At 51.3% G+C, this 20,882-nt stretch overlaps 1 protein-coding gene across 11 annotated transcripts in view; it reads left to right on the top strand.

The window, feature by feature from the left end:
- DCTN1 (dynactin subunit 1) overlaps positions 1 to 20,882 on the top strand; it is an 85,090-nt gene that overhangs the window by 45,937 nt on the left and 18,271 nt on the right. For 6 of the 11 annotated variants that reach the window (XM_049831381.1, XM_049831365.1, XM_049831346.1 and 3 more), the window contains exons 6-10: positions 6,004 to 6,021; positions 10,576 to 10,596; positions 13,998 to 14,186; positions 17,715 to 17,912; positions 19,957 to 20,161. In XM_049831381.1, the coding sequence (XP_049687338.1) occupies positions 6,004 to 6,021; positions 10,576 to 10,596; positions 13,998 to 14,186; positions 17,715 to 17,912; positions 19,957 to 20,161 (631 nt within the window). Of the gene's footprint in view, positions 1 to 5,310; positions 6,022 to 10,575; positions 10,597 to 13,997; positions 14,187 to 17,714; positions 17,913 to 19,956; positions 20,162 to 20,882 lie in introns of those variants that run through there. The other 5 variants (XM_049831355.1, XM_049831340.1, XM_049831389.1 and 2 more) reach the window with 3 other exon arrangements.

Raw genomic sequence — 20,882 nt, 5'->3', positions numbered from 1 at the left:
CTCTTCTCTGGACGTTTGCACAGGGCTTTCGCGCTGTGGAGCCAGGGGAGTTGCCCACCACTGGAGGGTTCCCAGCCCTCGGATGTGGCTCCTGGAGGGAGGGTTCCCCACTGGGTCTGAGGCTCAGCGCTGCCTTTGGCATGGGCTGTGCCTCTTTCTTCCTGGCTTTTAGTTACCTGTTGTTTGACACGGGCAGAAACATCTGGCTCCCGTCTCCATGTGGGGCATGGGGCAGGTCTGAGCTGCCCATAGCTGTGCCTGCAGCACTGGTGTGGAGTGCTGCGGTGTCTGGACTCCTGAAACCGCTTCTTTTGGTTAACTCCTGAAATCTGCTGGTTTGTCTTGGTGCTTCAGCTTTTGAGAGCTTGCCTAAGCACTTCCTTTTGGCCCTTGATCTGAATATTTAGCCATCTCTCAGCTCATTAGAACAGTATCTGGCTTGTTTTAATAAATTGCTGTGGGATCAGAGGCATTTTCTTGAGGACGATCATTTATTCTTTTTTTTTAGCCTGTCATGCATAGAAAGTACTAGAGGTCAATGTTACCACAGCTGGAAGTAACTCCATGCTGGAGGAGCTAGTCTTTCCTCAGTGTTTATGTTCTGTAGCTGTTTAAAATTTTTTAAAATTTTTTTTTCTTTCTTTAGAAATTCTCAAAGGTTGAGGCAGCCCCATTGTTGCCAGAAGCACCTTTGTATAAACTTAGGTCTACAATACATCTAGAATACAACTGTCACCTGCTTTTTGCACCCTAATGTATTTTGTGAAGTTTGCACGTATTTGCTGTGCAGTTAAAACAGTAGAAGGTACGTTTGTCCCTGCTCCGGTACAGAGAAAGCATGTCTCTTCACAGGGTGACCCATCACTGTCTCCTGGTTCCCCAGGAAAACCTCATGTCTGATATAGTGGTGGTTGGGTAAGAGGCCTCAACGTGGAGGGGTTTGCTGTTACCAGGATCTGGGATGAATGTTAGACAGGTTTTTGACAGCCATCTTCTGCAGAAGGAGTTGGGAGGTTGCTGACCTGACTCTGGTTCTTCAGCACAAGCCAGGAGATCTATGTACCAACAACACAGCCCAGCCTTTAATCCGTGATCCTCTCTGTAGCATGAGAGGTGCTGCTGAGAGGGGAAATGCCAAGAAGGATGCTTCGAGGCTTGCCAGATACCCCAAAATTCTTGATGTTGATTGAAGAGAGACAGTTTTAACTGCTTGGAGGCTGGTGAAAGCCCACCTGTGCTTTGGGGAGATAAATTGGTGGGGAAGGAGAAGTACCTTGCACAGGGACCAAAGCTTATGTGTGCTCCCTTCTGAACGGCCAGTGCAGCCATTCACCCTCCCTCAGGATGCTCTGTAGCAGCGAGTGAGACGGAAGGACCCTCACCCCCTGCCCAGCTGTGTCATCTGCAGGGGTCTTCTGGGGTCATCCCCTCTCCCCTGCTGAGCACCGCTCAAGTCCTGCCTCCTTCACTGGTGCCTTTGGGCGAGGAGTGTGGCGGAGGCTCTGGCAGCCTTCTGCGAGCCGGATGGCCACATCTAAACTGCACGATAGAGGGAGGACAGCAGCCTTCATCCTGAATGGAGGAGTCACCCGCAGGTACAAAAGACCACATGTGTTACAGGAGATCTTGACTATAAACTGTGGGCAGGTTGGGTCCCAGGGTCAGTAATTCTAGAAGGTCTGACGTCAGGCTGTAGATCAAGAGTGGACGCATCACTGAAATTACCAGTGATCAATCTTAGCTGCTGGTAGAGAAAGTGCTTGAAGTATTAGAACAAAATGACATGCCTTGCTTCCTACATTAATTATCTTTCTCACTCTTTTTGTGGGATATCCACGTTTGCTCTATGACTTAATCCAGCGGCATAATCTTTTATCCTGTGCGAAAATCTCACAAGCTGCACCCTTGTTCTGTGTTTGGCACCCAACCACGTGCTGCTTGAGCTGCCAGTTAAATGATACTTAAGGCTCTGGAAGAACTTCACGGGTTAAAACCAAACCAAAACAAAAACCAGGACTTGGAGAGTTTTAGAGGAACTGAAGACCCAGACTGACTAACCCCACACTGGCGTGGGAGTTGCTGATTGTAACTAGCGCAGGTGGAGCGGGCCCCCACCATGACCAGTGTTTCTGTACCACATTTACTGAAGCCTTGCACCATTTATTTTCCTTTTGGGCCTCAGGCAATGTTTCCCTGTGATGGAGATGAACAAAACGAGACTGCATCTGGCCACAGGGTAAAGGTGCTGTCCAGGCCCAACGGCATTTCAGCACGGGGAGTTCTCACCCTTTCTTTCAGCCAGGTAAAATCCAGCAAGATGACAGCTTTCCCCCCGTTAACCAGAGCAGCTGGCAGTGATCTGTCCCATCAGGCCCAAATCGGGCTGTGCTGGGAGGCCTGGGGGGGTCGGTGTGCAGCTTTTCTCCAGCCAGCACTACTCGGTTTTAATGTGTAATGAAACCCGGACTCTGCCATCCTTTTTAGGCGATTGATTGGAGTGTGTAACCTGAACTCAGTGCGCTAAGTGCTTTTCAGTTACCCCAAGGACTTTGGAGTCCAATAATAAAATGAGGATATGGGCAGATGTGTGTGTGATTCAGCTCCTGGCTGTGCAGCATTTGCACTGCCACTGCAGTCGGTCGCCTTGGTCTTCACAGCAGTTTAGAGCAGCAGTGATGGAGATATTTCAGGCAAATAGATGATACTCAACTCCCAGGGTGGGTTTTTTGTGAACTGACATGAAATTTGTGCAGGCTTTCAGTTAAAGTCCGTACCAGTCAGTATTTCTGTAGCACAATTGCAGCCCACTTACTATGAGACTGGAGGACCCCAGAAGAGCAGATTTTGGAAACCGTCACCGTAGAGTTTGGACATGCTGTCTTTCCTGACAAGTATTGAAATCACTTTCAGAGCAAAAATACTGTGAGAGTTTTTAAGTGTATCAAACAGAATAAAACCCCGATATGCATGTTTCAAGTATGAGCCTCATAGAGTAGGAAATTCCATGTATGTAACTAGTGAATTTTGGGCTATCTGAAGTGTCCCTTGAGTCTCTTAAAAGGTGTATCTGAGTTTTGAACTTTGGCTGGAAGGAAAGGGAAGAAAAATTGGAGGGGAGCCTTGGTCTGCTTGGCCCCTGTCCCCACTCCCCAGACCTCTCCACTTGCTTTGTGATCGGGATGTGGCTGTGGCACTTGGACCCTCGTGCAGCAGCCCCTCTTGTCAGCGGGTGCCTGAACCTGGGGTCTCCTGTCCCCACGGCTGCTCTTGGGAGGCTGTCTCCAAACTGTCTCACTCTGCTGTTAAGAAATCTCCTAATTCCCACCCTGTTTACTCCTGGTCAGTTATTACCTGTGGTTAATATGCCAAATTGCCCTTTAGCTTTTCCCTTTGCTTGTGTCCGCCCCTCGGATGTAATTACAAAGCAATTGAACCTTCACTTAGCCTTTATTTTGCTACCTTGGGCAGGGTAAGTGTTTTTAAGCTCTTGTGGAATCATCCTGGAGGCTTCCTACAGTGTAACAGGAACATAGGGCTGAGAGGAACTGCGAGGGCTCTGCTTTGCTGCTGTGATGGTTAAATTAGGTGATGCTGTTCCTCCAGGGGCTGGGTGCAGCGGCCGCCACCTTCCCTCCTTGACTGGGTGCTGCTGGAGTTGGAGGTGCAGCAGGTCCCTGCGCCTGGGGACGCCTTGTGCAGGAGGTACCTTCTGTGCCGTGGGCTGGTGTCTGTGGGAGCTGCAGCTGTGGGGTGTTCCTGGGGGGTTCCTGCAGCAGCGGGGGACGTGGCTGGCTGTCCCCCATGGATGGGCACAGCAGCGAGGCTGAGGAGAAGGGGCAGACACCGTTTCCCCTGCTCCCAACACCTCCCTGGAGCAGCATGGGTCCATTTGGGTCTGCTCAGCTCTGCTTCTCCATCCCACAGAAACACTAGGGCACCTGGCGCACACGCACAGTTGTCTTAGGGTTGGCAGTTTTCTTCCTTAGCTCCTTCTGATTGACTCCAGCTTCTCTGTTCTGTCCCAAATGCTAATTTTTAGTCTGAAACTTCCCGTCCTCTGTCTCTGGAGAAAATTAAGTTAATGGGCACTGGGGGGGGGGGGATGGCTTTTGTTGGGTTAGAAGACTTTTAAGAGTCTTGTAAAAACACAGGGTTTGATTTTTAGAATATATATTTACACACACCCCCTAGATACGTATATCTATATACATATTTTAATGCTCTCAACTTTCATAACCTCAGTCCAGGGAGAACATCTGTGCAAGGCACAACAGATGTTCATTTTCTTAATTCAGAAATCAAAACTCACTGCAGATAATAGCTCTTGCAGTTGCGTGCAGACTGTCTGTGGCATGGCAAACTGTGGGACTGCCTCAAGGCTCCAGGAAATTTTAACCTGCCGGTAAAAATTGCCTTTAAGGACTTTTTCCAAGAGATTGCAAGCATTGTACTGAGTGTCCATAACTATTGGTGCTAAAAATACGCTTTGTGTGTAGAGGTTTGTATATGCAGTAAAAATTGCCTTTAAGGACTTTTTCCAAGAGATTGCAAGCATTGTACTGAGTGTCCATAACTATTGGTGCTAAAAATACGCTTTGTGTGTAGAGGTTTGTATATGTACATACTATTTAAGAAGGATAGTTGCTGCTCTGTGCGAGCCTGGGTCAGCCTGAGCTCCCCTCCTTCCTGCTGCCTTAGTGTGGAGGTATTGGAAAATAATGGAATTGGAATGGGAGTTGTCAATATTGGAAAAGAAGGTCCGTGTTCACGCACATATAATACAATACACAGAATAAAAGATGTGTGTGTATGTAAAAGGAATTGATATCCAAAGGGCTGGGATCTCTAGTGTGCAGTGGGCTCAGGGCATTGAGATTTGTAAAGAGTTTGCAGCGAGATCTTGCTCTGAGTGTTACTGCTTCCTTTGGCATTTGGACCCCCGTGTTGCGGTTCTGATGGGGAGCTGGTCCAGGGGCAACAAGGATGCCAAGCAGGAATTCAGGGTTTGAGCTCGGCAGTGTCATAAGACTCAGACACAGTCGTCTGGCTGACGTGCCGGAAGCCGTGCTGGGTGCTAGTACTTGCTGGCGGGGGTTTTTTTTAGGGCAGGGGTTCTCCGAGGCCAGTCCTGCTGTGGGGGTTTTGCTGGCATCCTTGGCTGGGCAGGGGTGCATTGAGCTCCTTGGAAAAAAATCCCCTTGTTGGCAGGAGGCGCGTGGCTGGGGCTGAGCTGGGCGGCTGCGAGGGTGGGAGTCGGGCTGGGTGGTGAACAGCAGCATCGCAAGATGGACGTGGCTCCGCGCAGACATCTGTCTGTCTGTCTGGGCTTAGCTCTGTCCGTCTGTCCGGGCTCAGGGGATTTGCTCACGAGGTCCCAGCCGCCCCTTGGGCCGGCGTGGCCGCGGCGGCGCGTAGACATGGGGTGGGCTGGGCTGTGGGCAAGAGAGGTTGGAGGGCATCCTGTGCACGCGTGAATGGCGAGCGGAGGGACGGAGCTGGCTGGACCCACCGGCAAGGTGGCCGAGCCGGGGTGTTGCTAAGCTACTGAGGACCCCTCACCCGAGAGGAGCATCGCCTGCCGCCACCGGCTCGGTGCAGCATCCCCGGCGCACGGCGCGGGGAGGAGAGACCCACCGGCGGTGATGTAATGAGCCGCCGGGGCGGTGGTTGGAGACACCGGCAGAGAGAGGACAAGCGGCCGTGGCTCCGGTGGCTGGCATGGGCCCCCACGGCCTCGGCGCATCGCAGCCCCGCTGAGCAGCCGCGTCCGTAGCAGCCGGCGCTTTGGGAGAGGCATTTGCTGGATTATTGGGGCAGATGGCGAGCGGATAGAGGGAAGCTGCAGCCATTTGCAAGCGCTGCCGGGCAGCCCGTGCTCCCGAGACAGAGCCGCCGAGAGCCGCATTGTTGTGACCGAGTGTGCTAACAGTCTCTCTCTGCCTCCCTGTTTCCCTTTCTCTCTCTCTCTCTCTCTCGACTGTCTTTTCTGCAATGATGAGGCAGGCCCCGGCAACACGGAAGGTACAATCTGCTGCTGTATCCACACCGTCATTGCTAACGCTGCTTCTGAACGTACCTTGTTTTGCTCTGTTTTTTTTCCTTTTTTGTATGTTAATGCTGCTGAGCTTTAATTGTGAGTTTGACCCGGTTTCAGGTGCCTGTGGACAGACAGGGTGGGGGGAGGTTGCTGAATGAGAAAGCAGCATCATTTAATGTCTGGCTTTTCCTTTCAAGTTTCCGTTCAAGTCATTTCTCCATTTCACCTGTCTGTGCCTGTGTTGCATGCAGCATCTCTGCAGCTCGGCTGGAGCATGGGCTCCGGTGGCTTCCTGGCTGCCAGAGGGTGCTTGGCTTGTTGAAGTTGCATGTTAATAATAACATTTTTCCTGCCTTAGTGATGCTAGCCATGCTGTTGGGTTCTGCTTTTAACATTTCCAAAGGCTTGTCGTATCTGGATTCCCTGTCAAGCTGGCATTTGCAGGTTACAGCACGGACTCTGGTTTGTGCTCTGGTAGTGTCCTATATGTTTATTTTTAGCATAACCAGGATATCATTGTTCAGCTTAAAGAGAAATCCTGAGAATTTTTGCCTGATCTTAAAGAAGAAGTGAAAATAAAAATAACCAAAGGCACAAACGTGCAACTTCACTGACCATGCTGTGTCAGCGAGAAGACTTTGCTGTTTTATTAACATTACAGTAAATGCTCTTGATTTATGTCTGTGGTTCCTTGAGCTCACCAAATACAGTGAAATACTTTGTTATGTGGTGATTACTTTAAGAGCTCCTGTTTAATCCACTTCCAAATGAAAAGTTTTACAAACGCTGATTTTCCTCTGCCTCTGGCAGAAGGGTGGAGCAGTGGGGCCAGCCCAGTGCTCAGCACTCTGTCTATCTAGCAGGGAGCTTTGCAAATCTGACCGCCGCTTGATTTAATCCTGCTTTTCCTGTTGTTTCTTCCCCTTGCACATGCTGTCTCTGTACATGATCATGCCTGTAAGAGAGTGCATGCACAAGGTGTTGCCGGTTATTTAAAAGGCAAAATTTCTTGTAGTGTATACCCAGCAATAACGCAGGTAACATCACTGTGGGAAAAACACCCCAAGGGAGCTTGTCCTTCTGCTGGTGGAGTGCTGTGGGGGTAGAGACAGTGTTAATGCCAACAGGTTTTGTCTGGAGAAGGCTTGGTTCCTCCGAGAGGCTGAGTTCCCTGACGCTGAGCAGGATGGCATCCTGCCTGCTCAGGTGGGCAGTGCTGGCCTTTGCTCAGTTAATGCCCAGGCATCAACTCCAGCAGCTGCCAGCCCTGCTCGGGGGTGCACGCTGGCCCCCTCCACCCGCTGCTGGAAACCCTTGTGGAAACTGCGTGGAAATCTCTGCAGCAGCAGTTGCAGTCTGAGAAGTTCTGCTTTTCTGCATGCGAAGCCCTCAAACTTTGTCCAGCAGAAGTGTTTAGCAATACAGTATCAGTCCTGCCTGGTGCAAGGTGATGCTAAATACAAGTGTGCTCATCCGTAGTCATGATAGTGCCACCATTCAGTGCTCCCGGCTGGGTCCGGGTCAAGACTCCTGCACTCGGAACAGAACTGAGTTAGGAGGGACCTGCGATCTGCAGCCCCACATTCGAGACGGGCAATGCCAGCCCCACCGCAGGCAGTTGTTGGTAGCCGGGAGGACTTTTGCCAGAGTTCTTGCTGCTAGAAGTGAAGTTTGTATCTGAGTGCATCTGTTCTGAGCCCCAGATGCTCTCCGTGCTCCTGAGTGCAGGACCTGCCAAGGGAACAAAGGTTGTGTAATGTCATCAAATATTTATGCAGCAACATTATGCAGCAGAGTTCAGAACCGCCAACTGAAATACTAATAGCCACAGCTGCGTGGTGCAGAGCATCCCAGGATCCAGGAAGGCCCAAAGTTTTTGTATTAAGCTACTACATAGTCTGGAGCCTGGTGGAGGTTTGGGCATCTGCTCCCAGCTCCCGAGCAGGGCTCCTGGATGCTCCCGTAGCTGTGAAGAGCTTTGCTGATGGAGTCCTGCTGCCTGCCTCCTGCACGCCGTCTCTTCGCCAGCTGGATGCCATACCCTAACGGCTAGAAGGGGGAGAAGCCAGTGTCCCAGTCCAGCCGCCTTTCTGCCAGACACTTGCGAGTGTTCCCTGGAGCACAGCGGGTGAATTGCTGACACGAGGCATGCTGTGTGACAGCTGGATGGAGAGGAGGACGGCTGGGGTGGCAGGGAGCCCGGTCACCGTCCAGTCCTGCCAGAGAGCAGCAGAGCCCCTCGCCAAGGAGCCGCTCACCCGGGGATCTCAGAGCTGACACTTCAGCTTTTTATAGTCTTCACGTGGTGTTACGTGGAGGGGGACCAAAATGGCCTTACACCAGAGGAGGTGTGAAACCAGGATTAATCTCCGTCATTTAGTGTGGCTAGCTTTTAGAGAAGGCTTAGAGGTTTCTCCCTTTTTGAAGGGTTTGGTGTGGTTCGAGTAGGGGAAGATGCTCGGCGTCTCCCCACCCCATCGCCCAGCTAGGGAGAGGTTCAGTGGTCGCTTGTTGAGCATTTCCCCCGATGTCCGGCTGCTGCGGCAGGCAGCACTAAGCTGTATTTTGAATGCAGAGACTTGGTTGTTGATGTGAAACACCCCAGACCTTGGCTGCTTGTGTCTGCCACGCACCAGGGTGCTTTCAGTGCTGACTGTGCAGAGCAGGCAGCAGGATGGCAGGGAGCACTGTGGCCAGTGGTGGGGGCTCTCTGGAGTTCCCCCACAACGTGCTGCGTTGGGAGGCACGTGCTTGGCAAGGAGTGGAAGCATCTCCCTGCATGTGGCTTGCAGAGTCCCCGAGGGAGGGGTTTTTCAGAGCGTTTTTCAGATTTTTGGTGCCACTCGATGTAATCTTTATTTAGCAGGACTCTTCAAAGATGTTGGAGTACTCCTGAAGAGCTTATACCACTGCTCCTAAATCAGCCCTGCATTTATCTGAGGGTTTTAAGCTTTTACTGTTGTCGTTACATTTTCCTGGCAAATTTTGCCAAGCAGAAAATGTTATGGAAGATGGGTATCTTCCCTCAGTATTGAAATGAGCGTCCTGTTGAGTGCAGCCTTTTAGAAAAGGCTGGAAGTGAGCAAAATAGGATTTAGCCTAAGTAATGCAATAGGTAATCGGCTATTTAGAAGTGATAACCCATCCAGTTCTATATTAAAAAAAAAAAAAAAGTAGCTATAAGGTCTCTTGGCTAGTTTATCAAGGCCTTGTGGGGGGAATATGACCGTTGCTTCTGAATATCAGAGAGAAGCTGTGGTGGTGGGTGTGGTGTTGCGCTGGTCTGGGACGGGTCTGCTGCTGGGTTGCAGGGGCTGAGCGTTTGCTGATGGGCTTGGTATGACCAAATGTTTCACTCATGACTGCATCCTTGGGTAGGATCACATGGCAGTGTTTTTATTGATCTTTTCTGTTCTTGGTTACTTTAAGCTGTGGATTAGGTAATAGAATAAAAAATGAAGCAGAATGTGAAAAGCTTCAAAACACGCTCCAGTGTTTTAAAGCTGCAGCTGGAAAGCAGATGCCCCTCCCAGCAGTTCCCTCTGCCCGGTCAGATGGCTTCCAGCACCTGAAGGCTCCCTGCCTGCACCCAGAGCGCTGCCCGTCCAGCTTTCCCCGCTGCCGGCCAGCAGAAGAGTGCTGCCAGCTTCACTGTTACCTGTTGTTAAATCAGTTACGGTTGGATTATTTGTTAACAGGAAAAATATTTGTTAACTGATGTGTAAGTGCACAGCAAGGATGTGCTGAGATGGGTGGTGTGGCCTCCCCAGCCTTCGACCCAAGAGCACCGACTTGGTGATGGTTATGTTACTGCTATGCTGCATGAGCAAACGGTGGGTGTATTTGAGGGGGTGGAGGGTCCTGCCTTGAAGTAGATGGGTGCATTTACTTCCAGAAATGAAAAGAAAATATGGAAGTGTTTGAGAAGAAGCTCCATGTTGTTCCTGCGAGTTTTATGACTAAAGAGAAATAGAGCCTGGGGGCTCCAGCGTCTCTGTGGGCAGCTGGTTTGGTGATGCTCTGGTGCCTTCAGAAAACCAAAGGGGTAAGGGGAGGGAGAAAAAAAAGAACTAAAACCAAAACCCCTTCAATCTCACACTGAAGTGGCCTCTCGGAAAGGTGCGTTGAGTTAAACCCACTCCTTGTCAGCAGACCCTGGTGAACCCAGGCAGTCGGCCTTCTCCCCAGCTCTGTGGTCCTGCACCTTGCTAAAGGGAGAGAAGCGGGGCTGGAGCTCGATGAGCGATCTCAGGTCTAGGCAAGAGAACCTGACCGGGAGGCTGTGCTGCTGCCGGGCTCTGTGTCTCTGTGTCCGCGGGAGCTCTGCTAGCAGGGTTCCACCTGGAGCTGCCCTGGGAGCGTGGGTTAATGAGCTCGTACACCTGATGCCATGCACACTAATTGCCGTGATGTCTTTTGTTTCCTTTACCTTGTTCTCTGCTGCATCTGCTGCTGCGCTGCTGGTCTGTATCTCTGCTCCTGTCTGTCCCTGTATGAATGTCTCTCCTCCTCTGCCTTCTACTCCTGTTGCCCTCCAGACCACCGCCCGGCGGCCCAAGGTGAGCAGCTGCGGTCAGGGGCACTGAGCATCCCCTCTGTGTTAAATATCAACTTGCTGAGTGCTAACCACAACGTGCGCTTGCTCTTGTCCTTCCATCTCATGGAGGAGCTCGCAGGAGCCATGTGCTCCTCTGGAGCGTGTCTAAATCACTGGGGACAACCTGCCTGGGCAAGATGGCTATAGAAGAGCTTTGTGCTCTTGGCCAGAGCTCATCTAATGGAGTGGAGCATAAAAGCAGCGTAGTAATGCCCAGAGCATGCTGCTTGGTGTGTCTGTTAATGTTACTACTTGCTTCTCACTGACTGCCGTTTCCCAGCTTATGTGGGTTACTTTTCAGTGGGATCTTGAGGTTATCTGTTGGAGGAGAGGCGAGAGCCAAGAGGTGTCAGCTAGGACTGGATTAATTCCAGCACAGAGAATCACTCACGTTTTGAGGTCTGCCCCTAGCCAGCAGGACTTGCCTTGCGAAGGGGGACATGGTTGAAGGAGAGCAAACAAGGGAGATGAATCCTCAAAGAACCCTATCATAGCCAAGTTATGGTTTGTAAATGGTGAACAATTTTTTTTCTCTTCTGTGAAGGGGTACATTGCAGGGAGGGCTTTATTTTCACGGGCTTGTACAAGAAACGCAAACCAGGGCAGTGATGGATTCATTCAGTCCCAGGGCAGCTGGGATCCCAGCTGCCAGGCATCTAGTTTTCCCCTCCGAAAAATAATATTGTTAACTGTCATTTTGGCACTGTAGGGCCAGAGCCCAGGCTGAGGTAGGACCTCACGGGGAAGAAGAAAGTGTGACAGAAGTATATGAGTGCAGTGTGAGGAGGAGAGTCCACCACTCCTTCTGTAGGTTAAATTTTCCTCTAAAATGTCTCCTCCCCAAACGTTTGAGACACAGCAAGGATTTTGCTGTGAGTCCATGTGATGCATTTGCAGTGAGGTAGAGAAGTGAGCTCAAGGTAAGCAGCTTTTGTGTGCTGGTGTGGAGTTTAAGCCAGTTTCCAGGCCCAGCTGGGAGTTTACCCTTTACCAGGGCAAGTCCTGGAAAGCTCTCAGGGGATCACGTACCATTGCCCTCGGTTTGAATGGTGTTCTTGTTCTCTGCAACCTCTGCTGGAGAGAAGCTATGAGTGGATGTCCTATGTGACCTCCTCCTCCTTTAGCCCCTCATCTATGCTGGGCAGGAATTAGATGGAGTTGAAGACACTCCTGCATGCGTGTTGAGATCAGAGCTGTTGCCCATGTTGACCAGCTGCTCTGGCACTCTGCAGCATTGTGGGCCCCTCTCAAGCCATTGCATCCTATTCTGGTTGGGCTTACGGATGTGTCCACATCAGATTGGGTCAGTTGGCAGGCTGCTTTTTCTGGCAGCTTGGACCTTCCTGGGCTCCTGGGAATGGATTTTCAACAAGAAGCATTAGTGAAGGCTGTCCAGTAGCTGTGCAGAGGGCTCTAGGGGATGCTGCATTTTGGCCGTCTCTGGAAGAAGGTACATCCCTTGGACTTTCCCTGACCTCAGCTGCCAAAGCCAAGTTGCGCATCTCCGAAGGTTTCCACCTCTTCAGATGTGATGAGCGGTGGAACGCTACCAGGTGTGTCCCTGGTGATGCTGCTCTGTCCCCACAGAAGCTGAAAGCTCACTCTGTGAAGGGTTTTTAATCCCTAAAGCAGCAGGAACAAGAACCACGTCCTTGTTTTGAGTAGTGTATTTCTTGGAGGTAGCGTGTGTGTGGCTTGGTGCCATGGAGACTGTTCCCAGGCAGGGGCTCGCACCATCCCTGGGAGAGCCCGGGATCGCACCTGGGACAGGAGGGCTGACCTGCCTTCCTGTCCACAGGGTGTTTTACCTATCGCAGTTGAGTTAGCTCAGATTTGCCTAGAATAAGCTAGGAGTCGGCAGAAGATCCGACTACAGCATGGCAAGTGAGCGCCTGGTTTCTATGTCCTGCTGCCGCTTTAGCAGGCGGGTGCAGAGGAGTAGATGCTGCGCATGTCCCGGCTGTGTCCTTGCATGTGCCTGGCCAGCCTGGGGTGAGCCATGTGCCTTGGGAAACTGCAATGCACCAAAAAGCCAGTCTTGAGGAGTAAAATAAGAAGTCCAGAAATTAACTTACACAGTGTTAGATGCCACAGAGGTAAGTGCCTCAGAAATACAGGTCCGGGAGGAAAAGAGCAGAGGTTTCTAATGGACCTGGTACTTTCCTTCAGACATCGGCTTCCCTTGGTCACCTGGGTTACGTGTCCAGCTTCACTGCTGGGTTCCCAGCCAGCAATTAACAGCCTCATAAGCACTGATGAAGCAGCTCTCTGCTGCTCTGGTTCCTCCAAGCTCCACTGGTTTTCCCTGGACTCTGGTGAATTCTTTCATTTTCTCCTTCTGTTTCCCTAAAATTCGGTGCTTCTTCCCCCCAGCTGGTGTAGTTGCAGAGAGAGGGTGCAGACTTGGGTGCCTGCCGCAGTGCGTGCCCAACAAGCTGCCGGTGGTGCTGGCACACGTGGGCACAGCAGCACCTGACCCAGGCTCCTGCAAAAGCCGAGCAGCAGATGTGTCCTGTCATGTTCCCAGATGTGGACGATGGACGGGGTGAAACCTTCCCCACTCCCGTCTCGGTGTGCTTTGGGGTTTTGCCGTCTCATCCTCTGGAGCTGGAACACCAAAACTTCTGCGAACACTACTGAGGGCCCTTGTTAGTCCCTGCTCTGATCCCTTCTGACATGCTCACTTGATAGGCAGGGTCTGCCCTCATGTCCCAGGACTTCGGGGTGCGAGCTGGTCTTGCCATGAAGAGCAAGGAGATGGGTCTGTACCTGCAGCAGCAGCGTAGGTAGATATGGTAGTACAAGAAAATAAATGCAGCACAGTTTGTAGGGAGAGGCAATCTTTTGTTGTCACTGCTACTGCAGGAGGGAGAGGGACTTGTCCTGTCTCAGGCCTGAAGCAGGGCTTGTGTGCTCAGAAAAAGATCCATTTTGGGTTTTTAACTGTCAGTGGTGTAATAAAATTTTACCTTTCCCTTCAACAACTGATTATCTGTGAATTTTGGCCGAGCCAAACTCCTCCCAGAGCAGTGCAAGATCGCAGCGTTCGCGCTGCTGGGGAGTCTCTGCAGTAGTGCTGGTCCTCAGCACGCTGCAGGTCTGGGTACAGCGAGGGCGCGGATGCACTCCATCCAGCCAGAGCTGTTTTGCTGTTGATGTCTCTGCTGTTGCCATGCTCTGGGTTTCATCTGTGCTGGAAATGTGGCTCCAGTGGCTGACCTGGAGAAACAGAAACACCCTGGTGAAAGGAAACCAGAAATGAAGTGGTCTCAAAGAGTGCAGGGAGATGGGCCGGTCGTGGAAGCGTTGTCTCCCATGAAACATGCACATCTGACTTTCTCCCTTGACCGTGTTGTTTTGCAGCCCACCCGGACCCCCAATTCTGCAGCATCCAGCGGCACGGCTGGACCCTCGGGCTCAGCTTCTGCCTCCGGCGGGGAGATGAGCAGCAGTGAGCCCAGCACACCTGCTCAGACCCCGCTGGTGGCCCCGGTTATTCCAACTCCCTCCCTGACCTCTCCGGTGGCACCTCTGGTTCCCTCACCCACAAAGGTAAGCTGTGGCCCAGGTAAGCTGTCGGCTTCTGCCACTGTGGAGGATGGTAGCTCCTGAGGGGAGGAGAAGAGAAAACCTGCTACCAGCACTGGGAGGAGGAGGAGGAGGAGGAGAAGGAGAGCAAGAGATCCTCTGAGGGGTCCCGCTGGTGGTCGCTGCACAGGGCTTGTGTGACCGCCCATAAGGCTGTGCGGGGTGTGGGTACCACGGTCTGCAGGAGGAGCAGAGCAGCCAGGCACCCAAGGGACAGAGAGGACTGTGCACAGCTTGGCAGGGAGTTGGCCAAGAACAAACGCAGAGGCTGACAGACCAAAGCTGGAAAGACGCTCCTGAAGAGAAGAGGCCATAGCTTAATTTGGTTCCTGATGCACGTTCTTCCTTCCCGGGTCTCAGTGGGATACATGTGGCATCAGAGCAGTTTGGCAGGTGAACGTGCTGGGGGCCGAGGCTCTGAGTCGGAGCTTGAACCTGCCGGTGAGGGGAGAGCTTGACTGCATTAAACCCAGAGGAGGACCTGAACACTGCCTGCTCCACCCACTGGTGTTGGGTGAACTGGAGCAGAGGGACCAGCAGTGGATGCGCATTGGGAATGCTCCTGCCTTCAGATACAAAGATGACTTAGAGAGGTCCAGTATTTCCTGAACTTGGGTGTTTCTAATAATTATATCAGCATAGTTATTCCATTTTCAATCTTTAAAATAGTTTTTCATTACCTCCATCCTGCTTTGTATTAATTAGTTAAAATTAGAGCTTGTGAAAGATTTGGGGCATGAGGGCAAAGAATTAATAGCATGAGAGGACAAAGAGCTCGCTCTGAGGTTGTATATTGAGGCAAAGGCTGGAAATGCCACCACTGGGTGGGAGGAAGGGATGTCCCCACTCCCCCAGGTTCCCCATGAGGACTCTGGTAACAGGTTTATCTAATGGGTGTAAAAACCATTCATTTGGCAGAACTGGTGGCATCTGCACGACCAAGGTTGAGAAAGCAGCAGAGGAGCAATCTGTGTGGCTTTCCTATGCTGCTTGGTGTTGTGTAGGATTTTTTTTCAAAATCTGTTCCTTAATGTCACCCAGCTTCATGATTTTTAAGCTTTAGCCATGAGGCTGCTTTAACCCTGTGCTACTGCCAGAAGAGGGGGATTGCATCCCCTTCTCCTGACCTTGCTCGCAGCCGTTTGCCCAGGTTTGCATCAGCCTTTCTCTGCCCGTAGGAGCTGAACCAGGAAATACAGGATCAGTTTTCCCTGGTGGGAGCTCACTGGGGGATTACATGGATGCTGCTGTGGGATCAAGTGGGCACTGGCGAAGAGCACAGGGCCATCTCTGGCAGGGGCTGTCTGGGCTATGCCACTTAAAGACTGAATCGCCCTGGCTTCAGGCAGCTACACTGCTCTTTGTGAGGGTTCTCACAGGAGCTGCGCAGTCTGCAAGTGAGGGAAGTGGGACTGTAAAGTCCAGGTACCAAGGGGAGCCTGGGTGCATCGTACAGCACCAACACTTATTTACAGAGTTTAAAAGAGATGGGACCTCGGGTAGGGTTTTCTTTAAATGGTATGGACACCGGACTTTCCTCAGAGGTGTGCAGTGATGGGGAATGGGGTGACGGGCATGAGTGGCAGCACAGGACATTCTGGCCAGTGTTAGGGAAGAGCTGTCATGGTGAGGGTGGTCAAACACTGGCATGGGTCTAGAGGGGCTGTGGGACCTTGTCCTTGGGAGACAGCAAGAGCTTGGCTGGATGAGGACCTGAGCAGCCTCATCTGCTCAGCATGACTGAGCAGGGAGGTGGAGCAGAGACCTCCGCTCCCCTCTTCCAACCTCAGTTATTGTCCCATTCTGTAAAACACAAGTGTACTTTAGATGTATGATTTGTGTTCAAGACAGGCCAGTGTAACTGATGGTATTCTCTGTCTCCAGAACAGCTTGGCAGTGTCTCAGTGTCTCCATGAAGGCCAGGTGACCGCTGCCCCGAGGCTCTGGTTTGATGAGCATGCATGTGGAAATTGGCCCATCAGCTCCGTAATGGGGAGCCAAGGGTTTTTCCTCAACCTAACTCACTCTGCAGTAACAGCTCATATGTGGCTGTGCAATACCTTTATGAGTTTGTGCTGCTTGAGTGGTGTTTCCCTTCCTGCATGAGCAGTTCTGCAGTTGCAGCATAGCTGTTTAGAAACACAGTGCCAACCTTGCCTGTGTTTTAAGGTGAGTCAGGTGTGCCTTTGCCCTTGGAGCATAAGAGGCTTGTGCCAGGGAACCGTTATAGCTGGGGGAGCTGCGACCCCGGAGGGGGCTGCGTTTGCATCTTGTTGGAAATCTCCAGCCTGTGTCCCTTTTCCGTGCGCCAGCTTTCATTTCAGCCACCATTGGCTTTGGTCTCAAGATAATGCTGCAGGACCCAGCTGCAGTGCTGTGTCACTGTGCAGGCACTCCTGGACCATTGCATCCTGGTGTTGGTATCCTCCTCAAGCTGTATCTTTTACTACGGGTAGAGCTGGCTTCATGATGAAGCCCAACTAACGTGGCCCAAATTCGCTTAGAGCAGAAGGAGGTGAATGCAGAGGGGTGCTGGCCAGCCAGCAGTGCTGCGGGAACGGCCTGAGGCACCTGCCTCTGTGTGGGTAACGGGCTAGAAAAGCCTTGGAGAAGGTCTTGGGCTGCCCGTGCGACCTGATCAGGGGCGCACAGCAGAGACCTTTTCAGGAGTCAATCTGCCGGGGCAGGAGGATTCCCAGGTTTTAGGCTTGTACCTGGTTCGCTCTTGTAGAGCTGCCCTGGGTCTGACACACTGTGAGTTACAATGCGCACCGTCCCCCTGGGCAAGGAGCGTGGGGGAGACACCCCACCCCCCCGTACGAATATCTGTCGTGCTCTGTAGGATGGTTGGGTGTTGGGGGATGAAGAAAGGGGAGCAGCTCACCCAGAGCACAGTGAAGTCACAGCAAGAATGTGCAGTTTGAGGTGCACCCTACATGTGTGTGTCAGCATGTTTCTGAATTACACGCTAATAACTAAATCCACTGGCTGCTCTAAGTCTGTACCATCGTGCATGTTGTTTTGATAGAACCTTTCTGTGAGATCTGGTTCTGTTTGTGAAAACGTGTTTCTTGCGTGCCATTGCTCTACTCTGAGTAGGAGCAGGAGAAGAGTTGCTGAAGGGTGAACTTGGACATGTTAGTGGTGGGGGTTTTTTTGGTTTTGTTTTTAAAGGATTTAGGCATCCATAGATCGCAGTGAAGTCAAAAGCAAGTTGCTCAGGACCTTTTGCCAGCCAGAAGGTTTATGTCAGTGTCTCAAGGAACATTTATCACACGTTGTACATGTAGTAAAAATCAACAGATTAAAATGACAGACGGACTCTATAGCTCCAAGTGTAGAGTGATGCGTTCTTCTAAAACTGCACGGTAACAATGCCAAAATACAGGCTAGCTGATGGGTCAGGTTCTGTGTGGGTTAAATTAATGTATCTGGAGCTCTCTCCAAAGGGTGCTGCTGCTCCTTTTGGTAATTCTTGGTTTGATGTTGTAGGAGGAGGAAAATTTGCGTTCTCAAGTCAAGGACCTGGAGGAGAAATTGGAGACTCTGAAGATAAAGCGAAATGAAGACAAAGCGAAGCTTAAAGAGCTTGAGAAGTACAAGATCCAGCTGGAGCAGGTGCAGGAATGGAAGAGCAAAATGCAAGAACAACAGGCTGATCTCCAGAAACGTTTAAAGGAGGCCAAAAAGGTAAGCGTCCCTGGGGAGCTGTGCAGCTTTGTTCCTGGGGCTTGCATATGGAGAGGTGATTCCAGGGCTAATTCAATTGCTGAAAATGTGTGTGGGGTTTTTTATGAAGTATCAGCTAGCCTTAAACTGTGTGCTGTCTTGACTCTTGTCTTCTGAATACATGCCAGCTCCTAAAATGGCCTCTGACCTCGCATATTACATTTACACTGTTCTCTCCAGTGTAAATATTGATTTAGGTATTGAGCTGCCAGTGCAAATCCCAGATACAGTCAGACTATGCTGTGTGTTTAATGCAGCATGCGAGCATGGGTCTGGTCCATCATGGCGGTAGCACATGCAGCTTGTCCTGGAGCTGAAGTCACAGCTTTGTTCTCTAACCACACGACATGTCAGAGCAGGCAGAGCCTTTGGGTGGACTTTGCACAGTCCTGCAAAGGTACCAGAGATGATGTGTATCCCACGGTTTGCTTTGCTTTTTGCTGCCTGCCTGCCCCACCTGTCAGACAGCCTGACCTTTGAGGCAGGAACGTCTGATCTGTCCCCAAGTCGATTCCTCTATCAGTGCAACTTTCATGCTTGTGCAGGGTAAGATAAGTTGACATTAGAGGTGGTTTCCTTTAATGGATGGGGATGAAGATTGTGATAGTTGAAGAGGAAGTTGCATTAATATAAGCTTTTGTTTTGTTGTACTGAGTTGATAATCAGCATTAAGTCTATTTGGGAACTGGGCTGAATCAAGCTGGAATATTTTGGGAGCTGTTGTTAAACAGTGACGAGGTGATCCAGTCCCCTGGAGTCTCATCTGAGCTAAGCAGTGATGGGTATCTGGGGAGGCTGAGGGGTGTGTGAGGGGTCTTACCGATGTGTATAAATACCTGATGGGGGAAGTAAGAAGTCAGAGCCAGACTCTTCTTCGTGGTGCCCACTGAGAGTGCAAGAAGAAAGGGGCACAAACTGAAATACAGGAAATTCAGTTTAAACATAAGGAAAAACCTTTTCCTTGTGAAGGTGATCAAACACTGGAGCAGGTTACTCAGAGATGTTTGGAGTCTCTGTCCCTGGGGATGTATGAGACATGATCAGACAGGGTCCTGGGCAGCTGGCTCAGCCGCCCCAGCTTGAGCAGGGCTTGGAGCAGACGATCTGCAGGGCTCCCAGCCCACCTCAGCCCCTGTGGGTGCTGGGCGTGAGTCCTCCCTGCCCCAGTGACAGGGGCGTAAATGGGTGCTCCCTTCCCCGTATGCTGTGTCTTTCCTGGTCTGCTCTGGAGTGGGTTCCTCTCTCCAGTGGCTTCCTGGAGGGGGGGGTCCTGATCCTGACTGTCTAGTGTAGACTTTAATCTGTTAAAACTCATCTCCCTTTAGCTAAACTAACACATTTTGAGCTCCTGCCCTGCGGGGCTGGTTGATATGAGTCACTGCCAGTGAAAGCCACAGGGCTTTGGAGGTAATGAATCTTAGCGTTGCTCGTTATCAAGCAGCATTTCTCCTGTGGCTGCTCTGCTGTTGCTGAGCCTTGCCTTGGGGTGTCATTTGAAATGTCTGCTGCAGGTTGGTGAATTCCCTCTTTCCCTTCTCCCCAAAGACAGGTTACCTGCTCTTCCCATCCGTGCCTGCTGCTCCCAGGCAGACAGCAGGACCTAGCTGAGCTTTTGCTTCTCTCTGTCCTAGTTTTCCAGGGTGGATTCTTGGTTTGTTTCCCCAGTGATTTATTTGATTATGTGCTCCAGTACAAGCCTACATATTTTCTGTCTTCATATCTGTCTGTCCTCACCTGCAGATTGTTTTTCTGCTGGGCTCTTTCATGGATGGGAGAAGGTGTGAAGCAGGGGAGAGGCCTCAGGAGAGGGGAGGTGGGCACCCTGGAGCACTGGCACTGGCCTTCCCCTCTCAGCCCAGATAAGCTGTTGTTAATTGGAGTTGATCCTCCTTTGGGACAGCCATGAGACACATAATTGTCCAAGGCTCCTTGTGTGTGAGAGGGGTCTCTCCATCGTTGGCCTTCGGTTTCCAGGGTCTTCTCACCCATATGTGCTTGACCACAGGAAGCCAAAGATGCCTTGGAAGCCAAGGAGCGCTACATGGAGGAGATGGCAGACACTGCTGATGCGATTGAAATGGCAACTCTGGACAAGGAGATGGCAGAAGAGCGAGCAGAGTCCCTGCAGCAGGAGGTGGACTCCCTGAAAGAGAAGGTGGAATATCTCACGATGGACCTGGAGATCTTGAAGCATGAGATTGAAGAGAAAGGTGGGAAGGGGTCAGCTTTTGGGTGGTCTCAGCCTGGGTCCCACTGCACAAGGTAGCTCCCCAACGGGGAGGAGAACACTTGACTGCCTTGGAGCAGTGGTGGCTCCTTACTGCTCGTTGCGGTGGGGCTGAGGCTTTGCCTCTGTGATTTCCCCTGGCAGCTGCTCGTGCTTTCTGCTGCGTCCCCAGCCCTGCTTGGCAGGCAGACGTACAACCATCACACATGGGCAGGTCAGCAGCAGGCAGCAGCTCAGCTTCATCTTCACTGGAGTCCCAGCCTCATGGAGAAGGGCAGAGATGGTGCTGCTGTGCTTTTGAGTCTGGGGACAAGTGGTCCTGTCCTGGGCTTAGAGGAGCTTAGGCTTTGTTTTAATGCTTGTCATTTTCCTGGGGACAGTGGATCCCACCACAAAAAGTGTTTGACTGGGACAGACTTTATGTGGGAGGTAACAACTGCTTTTGTTCCTTACTGATCCAACCTCCCAGTTTCACACTGAGCACAGCTTCAAAACCAGTGCATTACCCTTGTTTTGATTCCCCTGTGGCGTCTTAGTTCTTGGTATTCAAGGTGAGCTTTAAAATTATACACAGCAGGAAACAAGCCAGCCTTTAAACACTTGTAGTATTGGCATTCACTGGAAAACAAAATCAAACCCATAGAAGCAGCAGATGATCAGGGAGGCTGAGGGATGTGACAGAAAGGTAGACATGTCAAGGAACT

Source organism: Accipiter gentilis, chromosome 3, assembly GCF_929443795.1.
Source record: "Accipiter gentilis chromosome 3, bAccGen1.1, whole genome shotgun sequence".
Classification (NCBI taxonomy): domain Eukaryota; kingdom Metazoa; phylum Chordata; class Aves; order Accipitriformes; family Accipitridae; genus Astur; species Astur gentilis.
Note: the sequence above shows the minus strand (reverse complement) of the source record. Positions and strands in the feature narration are given on the sequence as shown.